The 9,611-nt window shown below is 34.3% G+C and overlaps 2 protein-coding genes across 3 annotated transcripts; both read left to right on the top strand.

The window, feature by feature from the left end:
- Positions 1-1,462: 1,462 nt before the first annotated feature.
- Positions 1,463-2,688, top strand: LOC112284020 (uncharacterized). Of its 2 annotated transcripts, XM_024523480.3 has the most exons (4): positions 1,463-1,579; positions 1,742-1,807; positions 1,933-1,996; positions 2,214-2,688. In XM_024523480.3, exons 1-4 carry the CDS (start codon positions 1,562-1,564, stop codon positions 2,333-2,335), a joined length of 270 nt encoding a protein of 89 aa, XP_024379248.1. In that variant the 5' UTR covers positions 1,463-1,561; the 3' UTR covers positions 2,336-2,688. The 2 variants fall into 2 exon arrangements, with proteins under 2 accessions (XP_024379248.1, XP_024379247.1); XM_024523479.3 differs by having other exon boundaries at positions 1,742-1,996.
- A 5,351-nt stretch (positions 2,689-8,039) lies between these two features.
- LOC112284019 (uncharacterized) lies at positions 8,040-9,269 on the top strand. Its single transcript, XM_024523478.3, has 2 exons — positions 8,040-8,784; positions 8,938-9,269. Exon 1 carries the CDS (start codon positions 8,269-8,271, stop codon positions 8,770-8,772), a length of 504 nt encoding a protein of 167 aa, XP_024379246.1. The 5' UTR covers positions 8,040-8,268; the 3' UTR covers positions 8,773-8,784; positions 8,938-9,269.
- The last annotated feature ends 342 nt before the right edge of the window (positions 9,270-9,611 follow it).

The raw sequence follows: 9,611 nt of genomic DNA on the forward strand, positions 1-9,611 counted from the left end.
AACAAATCTCTTCTAAAATTAAAAAAAAATCAAAAAATCAAAATCTTATCATGACTAAATTTTTTAATTAAAGTTCCTTATCTAACATATAACCAAACTATAAGAAAATAAATTTAAAACTTCTTGATTCATTCACTGATATTATTATTTTTAAACTAATCATAATATAGGCATTCAAAGTGGCTTGTTCTTAAAGAGAGTCAAAGCAAATCTAGTCTTTTAAATTGTAGTAGTTATTAATATGGCTAATTTAGCTTAAGAATCCAACTTTAAGATAAGCCAATTATGACATAATTAGGTATTAATTAAAGTTCAAAATATCAATTAAATTTATTTTTTTTATATTATATATATATAACTTATAAATTATATTTTTTGTATTTTTATATTTTTTCTAAAAATATAATTTAAAACTTAAAATTTATAATTTTAAAAATAAAAAATTATATTTTATAAGAAATATTCTTACTTTTTTTAATAAAGATAGCTTTAAATTGATTGCAAACTTTCTATTCAAAAATATTTTGGAAGTGTTTTTATTACATCATCATTTAATAAATCTTGATTAATTGTAATAATAATAATAGATATACATGGAATTTCTAAAAAACTTATGTTATTAAAGCATATTAAGATAAATTAGATTTTATATTTGAAAATAAAAAGACAATTTTGGCAATAATTATGGCCTTTAAAAAAAGAGATTTTGATTAATGAAACATTCTATGAAAATCCATATAAACCAATAAAGAAATGGTGACTTGAAAAACATTGGATATTCTTACCTTAATAAATGTAGATTTAGATTCACAAGGGTGCAAAGAATATATACATCAATCCACAATCTGCATTTGAAAAACAAATTGCTCAATTTTGCCCATTAATTTTTCACTGAAGTGAAGTAAAGTTAAAAAAAAAAAATTAAAAATTAAAAAAAAACACAACACAACACAATTTTCACTAACTTGTTACAACATGTGAATTCAAAACCTCAATCCTATTGTAGTTGGAAAATTGGATAAATTAAACTCTATTTCTAAGTATTAAATCTAAGTCAATGTTTTCAATATTAATTAAATATGAAAATCTGTTGAAAAAATTTAAAAATAACGATAACGTGTAGAGCTACAACCCTAGAATATATAACTACAATATTCTTGTCTAAACGCTTCTCTAGGAACCACAGCCGACATTTGTCTAGCACCTCAGTGAAATGTCGACGCCACCACTTGGATACAACTGCTATGAACATTCGCAACCGGAAGCGAAACGCAAGCGCGTTTCAGAAACGCCACTGCCATTGCTTGGCGACGTCCGTCACCAAAGATTTTCAATAGACAAACATGTCTGCCGGGCATAGTCGGTGTGCATAGTCTGTGAGCTTGGCGAAGGCTGAGTCAAGCACCATCACTATATCCATATAAGCTGCATTCGCATTGCAGTGTCACGACAACCTCCAAGAGGCTCAAAGCATTGTGAGTCCTTTGTGAAGCTGGACGATCGACCTAGGCCTGCTCCGAAGAGAAACTTTCGGTCCTTCTAGGGAGCTATTTGTTTCACCATGACTGACAATAATGATGTGAGTGGAGTTGTTTCGATCTGAATCCACAATGGGAATTCGACCGTGAATGACAGTGTTGTTATCGGGACATTCTCATGTTTTCGCTCTTCTGATTTAGGACAGCGGTTCCTAACACGATCCTTCAAGTTTCCAACTCACCTTCATCATGTCCGTTTGCAGTTTTTCGATTACCCTAACAATTCGAAACTTCCGTTTCCTGTGGAACAAGGAGAACTACCGGATAGGGTGAGTACGTGTGGGAGCTCGGTTTTGGTTTTGAAATGTCCAGTTGACAGGATGCCAGATACAGCTTGCATCACCAAAGTAGTAATCCCTGAAAGGTTACCTCTTCTGTCGCATTGTGAAAGCAGACCTCGGCACCGAAGATTCGCTTGGGTCCGACCTCCTCGTCCCAGCTGGGATCCAACACTACGAGTAAGCCATGGGTTATCATGCTCGCTATCATGAAATTCTCGGGATTTGAAGCTGTGAGGTCATGAAATGAATATGTGAGGCATGAGCAAGCGTGGTCTAGCCGGGATTCTGGAGCTTGGTAACCACCTCGGGCAACCAGCACCGTAGCGCTGAGCAGAGCCGCAGCTCCTCCAGAGAGTGATAATTGCTCCATTGCTGATTCGTTGCGTGTGTGCAGGAAATGGTATGCGCCGAATCCGAGGGAGGCGGTGGCCAGAAACGATGACGAAGAACATGTCAAAAGCGGTGGGCGGCGGAGGTGCGCCACTTCTTGGGTTGAGACCGGGATGGAAAGAATGACACTCTCGTGTTTGAGACTGGCTGAAGCCCATTGCTTGCTGCTGTCGGTGCTGGTTCATGCCAACGTTGTTGGATGTGTTCATTTGTAGATACAGTTCTTCCATGTAGTTGTTGGCTCACGTGTTTGTGTACACATTGTACAAGCACTTGCACAAGGTCGGCACGACTGTGCAGTTTCCAAGCTTCGGATCCTGATGGCATTTCGTCAGATTCACTCTTCCAGTATACATAGTGGCTCGAATGCATTGAATGCTCGGAGACTACAAATCAAACAAATCAGTTTTGCATTCATAAATAAGAATGTGCTTTTGAATAAATAAGAATGTACTTTTGAAGTACTATAAGTAAATATTTAAAAGTTCCGTCCTTCTTGAATCACTCTATTGTAGTGTTTTGGATGCACATGTTATACTGAGGTCTTTGGTTAACAATTCCTTGAATGGAACACTGTCGTCAACGTCTTTCAACTCTACCTCCAAACTGACAGGATTGTAAGATGAGTACACTTTCAGGATTCAGGTCTGAAATTGATAGGGAGTGGCAACGAATATGAATGGGCTTGTTTTATGTTTCACCATCGTTGTTATTATATTTAAAGTAACTTCTCTAAGTCTTGTAATTGAAGTATATAAAATCAAAGTTGCTTGCATTTCCAGATATTTACAGGAAAACAATTTTAGGGGGAGGTTGGAACTAGGCCCTGAAAGATCTTTCTTCAGTCCAAATTTGGAAGACTTGTAAGCTGTTCTTGAGTCAATCTGGGGACAATACTTCATTAGTCTATCATGTTTTTAGGTTTATTTTTAAGAATGATAATCTAAATATTTCGTATGGAGTGGATTGTGCATAGTTGTAAGCTATAATCAACTAGATGGACCTATAGATTTCAATAAGTTGAGTACTAACAATAATATCAAATTATTGTAAGAGCATTCTTGTCTTTTTAGTCATATTTCTTGGTTAGAAATAGATTATAGTTTTTTCTAATGTCAATCTAAGATGTGATAAGTATTATTGTAATGTTTGCGATAAAAAGTTGGATTCTAAAAATTAAATCTTAATAAAAGTGTTTATCTTGATGCATTGATAATAGATCTTAATATGGAAATTTGATTTTGATTTAAAAACATTCTTTGATACAAAGAAAGAACTAAGTATGTAAAAGCAAAACACAATGTGAAAAAGATTGAAAAAGAGGAAAAAAATGTAAGAAGGTGTGTGTAAGAGTTTGTAAAGAATGTAATGTTATGAATAATGTTAACCTTTAGATTGTGTTTGTTTTAATACTTAGAGGTCTTATAAATAATCGCTTGAGTGGCACATTCTCAACTAGTTCCTATTTCAATCCTAAGAAGTTGTATTTGTTAAAGAATTGTTTATTACTATCAATTTTGTTAATTTTATTGAAAAGTAGAGTAGCTATCAACCAAAACAAATTGGCAATGTCTACATGCCTTCAATATATAAATTAAAAAGTCTTCACCTTTTTTATCTTTTTAAGTGGCGTATTTTTAATCGGTTGCTATTTTAACCGTAATTACTAGTATTTATCTAATTATAATTTGATTATCATCTAATTTATCAATTTTTGTGGATTTTAGAATTTTATTCAATTGAAGCAACATATCTACATACCTTCATTATATATAATATAAAATCTTTATCTTATATTTCTTTCTTTTTTAAAAAATATTATATCTTTTTATGTATTTTCTGTTATAATTTCAAATTCCTTAAATTTCATATTGGTAGATACTTGGACAACAAAAAATTAAATGGATTATTTTTAGAGGAGGTTTTGCATATGTTTAAATTATAATCTATAGTTTATAATTCAATCTTTTTTTTTCTTTCTATAGTTAATTAACTAATTAAGAAAAATTATATTTATTCACATTCCAAATTATATGTGCATGTAGATGTAATTATTTATATGATATTTTTAATAGATATTTTAAAGAGCATTGTGTAAAATGGATGTAAGTCAAAACAACTTTTAAAGTATTGATGCAACAATAGAATTAGAGTATTTATAAGATTTATCTTTGTAAAAAACATGTGCATGTCTTTTTAAAATAATTTTTAAAATGATTATTTCTGATATAAGAAATAGATATATCAGTAATAATCATTTTAATGGGACATTTTCTACTGGTTCATTTTTCAAGAAATTACTTCAATATTAAGAAAATGGATTTTTCAAGTAATTACTTCAACAATATATCTTTAATTGCCTACAACCATAACACTACTTCTCAACTTAGAAACTCATTTATGCCAGCATTAAATCTATTAAAAAAACAATCAAATCTTTTTCTTAAAAGAGCTAATAACGTCTTATTTGCAAAAAACTAAGAATGGATTACATTTGAGCTAGGAAGTAATGGGAAAGTTGATTCTTGTGGCAAAGTATTTGTTGCCTTGGAATTTAAGCGATCAAAGAAAGACCTAGTTTTGGAGAATAAGATTAAGAGTATTATTGTAATCTAAAGACTCAAATTTTATGAGAAGCTGCTATTAGAAATCAAAATTTAATAAAAATAAATTTACTAAAAGACAATCAAGGACAAGTTGTGGCACTCAATTTTGTAGAAGAGAATTTGATGTTTTATCAAATTGGAGCATCAACTATCAAGGGCAATTTTAGAATCATATAATTGAATATAGAAACAAAGTTTAAAAGATAGATATATCTTTAAATCTCTTTTTTAACCAAACTAGGTGGATTTAATTTGGAGCTTACAATCAACCTTAGTAAATTAATTTGTAAAGATGGATGTAGCAATAGATTTAGAAGTATCAAAATTCCTTTGGTTCTTACTTAGATGATATTGTTATTTAATCAGTCAATTATGATGGATGAATCTTACATGGAAAGATAAGAAAGATGTGAAGATCAATATAGATGCATAATCAAATAAATGAATGAAATGTTTAGAGAGATGTAATACTTAGATAAAGTTGTTAATTTGGATGTAAAGTAATTTGAGGATGAAACATTGAGATAATATTCATTGAATAAATTTGATAATGTTGAGATAATATTCATTAAATAAATTTGATAAAAATCACAAAATAAATTTTTTTAAATAATATAAGTAATTTTTTTAAAATAATATTTATTAAATAATTTAATTTTTTAAAATAATATAAGTAAAAAATATCCAATAGTATATTTTTAGCTTGGTAAGAAAAATTAGTAACAATGTTAATGTAGTCTATTAAATGTTAATGTAGTGACAATTAAAAATTAAAATCATGATTAAAAATAAATAAATTATAAGAGTAGTATAATAGCTTAATATTTCTATAATATAAAAAAATCATCAAAATGTGTCTAAAGTTTTTTAATTATTCTAAAAACTCTTCTATCTATTTTTTTAACTAAATATAAGAAAAAAAAATATTATTAAATTTTATCATTAATTTTAAAAAATTGATTTTAGCTAATAATGTAAAAATAATAATTCATTTGATTTTCATCATAATATAATTTTGAAAAAATAGCGTATAGTATTATTGTATAATATAGTTAATAGACTATAATTATGAATTAAAAGTAATAAAATATTTTTTAGACTTAAATCTTACAACAAGTATATTTATTATTGTAACCCAACAATTATATATTAGGTACAAAAAAAAATGTAAACTAACTACAATATTAATACAATTCTTAGCAACTTATAAAAAGATATTGAAGGAGCCAAACAACTAAATGCAAGATAGACAATAAAATATTATAGCTGAAAGATTTATAATCAACAAAATACATTATATTAAGAAAAAAATGCAAAAGCATTTGATTGCTTAAGTAGCACCAATCTTCATTAAAGATTTGTCTTTATTCAACTTAAAAAATCATTTTAAGTTACAAATAATTAATAAAAATATAAGATCAATACTACTAATTGGTATTTAAACAAGTACATAACAATCTTTTGATTTAATAGATAAAATCTTTCTATGCTTTAGACTAAACTTATGCTTTAAGACAAAAACTATGTCATTTATTGAATTAGGTGTCTATTATAGATTTTCAATAATCATAATCATTTCATATCATTACAAAAGAAGATTATGAATAACTACTATCAAGAAAATTATTAATTCTTATCCATAAAAAAATAGATATAAAAAATACCCCTAAACAAAATGACAAGGATTCTAAATAGGAAAATAAAATAAGCAAGTCATCTATTAAAGTAATACAATGTGCTTTAAGTAAATGCTTAAAGTAATACAATTTGCTTTATTCTAATAATTTCTTTTTTTAGGATTTTGTTACAAGCAAAAATATTTCATTTTATTTATATATATATATATATATATATATATATAATCAATTCAAAATAAAAATTCAGTCAAAAAAAAAATTGGTAAAAACAAATAAATGAATAAAATTACGTTTCAACACCCATTCCAACAACTAAATGCGCAAAAGCCAAAGGTTTCTGAAGAGCTTCCAACTCTCCTGAAGTTATGCACCATGCATAATTTCGCCATGACTCCATGATTGAATCCGAGGAGCCACCTCTCTGAGGAACAATTCTCAATCAAAGCTGCAAAAAACACACAATTCTGGTTGAACATTTTTCAAAACACATTCATAAAAACTGGGTCGGGAAAGTACTTTATCTCACGGAGTTTCTCCATCGGCACAACGAGCAAGCAAGCACTATATGCCATTAATGGAGTGGCTCTGAAAAATCTCGCATAAATGACACCTAAAAACATCAGCCTAATTTCTCATCACCAGCATCGCGCCTGCGCATGTGGGATGAAGCTATCATCGGTCACAAGACCTGCTTCATCGATCACTCGCTCGGATCATTCACATCGGATCAGGGGAAAACGGGCACGAACCTGAACAGGAATCAGCAACACGAAAATCATGCAAGTATTTCCTATCAACATCCCAACAACAGACTCAGCGCACTGTCTTGTGATACGCGCAGCCTAATAAGTCTGCAACATGCATGCTGCTCTCTGAACAGAACCTGCTTTCGAGGTTAACTGCTCCGTGTATAAATAGCAGCCCAATTCATTTCAGGGCGGATGAACCTTCCAGCCCCCGATCCCTTTCACTCCAGCAACTTGCTTGCATCAATACAACGTCACACTGAATCGTGGTTTCCGATGTGAAACGCCCCACCTGCCTGTCGACGGGTGTGGTTCTCGGCGCTGGCGAAGGGAAAGCCCTTGATCTCACCCATATGGCATGGGCACCTGAAAACCCAATGATGGCTTCCATTCAGCTCCGCAATACTTTTGCGGTTTCAGGATTGGGCAGCGAGAAACTAGTTCAAATTGTTTGGAATATCACATGAGACCTGTCTCAAGTTGCTATTCCAGGTCGATCTTACGTGACATTAGACTAAACCTCAGGAAATTGAACTCTTGGTGCTCGCTGTTCAAGTATATTAACGAAAAACATGGGACTGGAAATGCCACAGTGCCAGCGAAGCTATCCTCCAGAATTCAGAGCCCTTGACAACTTACCGCATGTCATCGTGTGGGCTGCTGAACGCGACGGATACACAGTGAGCCGAGATAAGGAAACGTTAGCATGATTCTCGAAACACCACGGTTTCAGATGTGTCATCCAACAGCCGCAAGCAAGTCCCTTCTCCTTCCGCGCGTCCCCAGAAGTTCTCGAACCATCCTTGAACGAGCATCAGTCGGAGATATACGGGGCCTTCAGGAGCCTGTCGGAATTCGGCGGCATTCCCGAGCATGCATTCCGGAGTGCATGTGATATCCTGATCTCTCTGTGAAACCGGAGCGACGACGCGCGACTTGGCGCAGCTGGAGGCCTCACCATCTCGGTACATAACCCCTCCCCCTACCCACAACCAGTTGAGCGACCACCTCCAAGATCAGCAGTCGCTTCTGCTCCCTTCTCTGTATCAGCCGCGATTTGATCACGCACCATGACCAAGCTTTTGTTCCTCGTTGCTATTCTCGTCGTGGCTGCAGCTGTGGCGGCTGATGCTCACATATCACCTCTTCCTCCTCCCTCACCCAAGGCTACTGCGCCTCTTCCGGTTCCCGCACCTAGTCGTAGCCCCATCGTGAAGAAGGAATCGACCTTCTCTCTGAAGTGCGTCATTCACAACTTGGCGACGAGGGACATATCGGTGAAGCTGATCGTTCGAGGCGAGGATGCGGCGAAGGCTGTGGTGGCAAAGGCTGGGCAGTGGACCGCCATCGGGATCGTGAAAGTGGGGTGCTCCGTTCCGGTGGTGCACGTGTGGGTGTTAGTGAAGAACAACAAGGGCTGTGCTATGACGAAGACCTTCCCGGTCAAGTTGGCCGAGTTTCTGAAGAACATCGAGCCCAAGTGCTCGAAGGTGCTGGCGTTGACGGCATGTGAGGAGGGGAAGGGTCTGGTGGTGAAGGTTGGCAAGAAGGAGGTGCTCACCGTGAAGTACTAGATCCCAGTCAAGGTATGTCCGCGAGTTGACAATCCATTGCATGACATTTGGCGGAGTTTGCGGTTTCAAGAGGCTTGAGAAGAGTAGTCCTTATGAGTTGGTTGTGATCGAACATTACTGGGGAAAGCTCACGTTGGCTTGCATGTTTTCTTGGTACAATGAAAGGATTGTGGACTTGTTGGAGTCGCTGCAATCGGGCTATGAGAATCGGGACATACTGTCCAATTTAGGAGTTGATCCGAGGGGGATGGATGCTGTTACTACCCAAATTCCTGTTTAAGAGATTGTTTGAGCACTGCCAGAAATCGCAGCTGCTACATGAATTTTAGAAGTTGTTAGTTACAGCTGCATCAGAAGCGACGAAGTTCGAGACGTCGAGGACGTCAACAGCTTGATATTTGAGAGGGCCCTAGCTCGATAATCATCATAATGTGCATCGGTTGAAATCCGCATTCTTTCTTGCGATGCTGAATGCCACTGCCTGCAAACTTATTGGACGTCAATGGTCATATGCGTGGTGTGTATTGTTTCCTGAGGAGTTCACTGTGTGCTGATCTGATTTTGAGGCATCTCTTTTTAAACGTGAAAAGAAGTTGTGTGGACAACCGCCTGAAGTTGTGAGTGCTCGGAATGGAAGCAATGTGGTTAAGTAGCTTGAAATTCTTTTAAGAGAATCAGGCGATGAGGTGTCTTTGCGCAATTCATAGTTTGCGACAATCAACATGGTATTGTTATGATTCAGAATTCATGATTTTAATGTTGGTCAGTAGATGTTGATATATATTCTTGTTCTATTCGATAGAAGTTGAAGCCAATGAAGTGGTTTGTATTTGTAATGG

The sequence above is a fragment of the Physcomitrium patens genome, chromosome 6 (genome assembly GCF_059467195.1).
Source record: "Physcomitrium patens ecotype Gransden chromosome 6, ASM5946719v1, whole genome shotgun sequence".
Lineage (NCBI taxonomy): Eukaryota > Viridiplantae > Streptophyta > Bryopsida > Funariales > Funariaceae > Physcomitrium > Physcomitrium patens.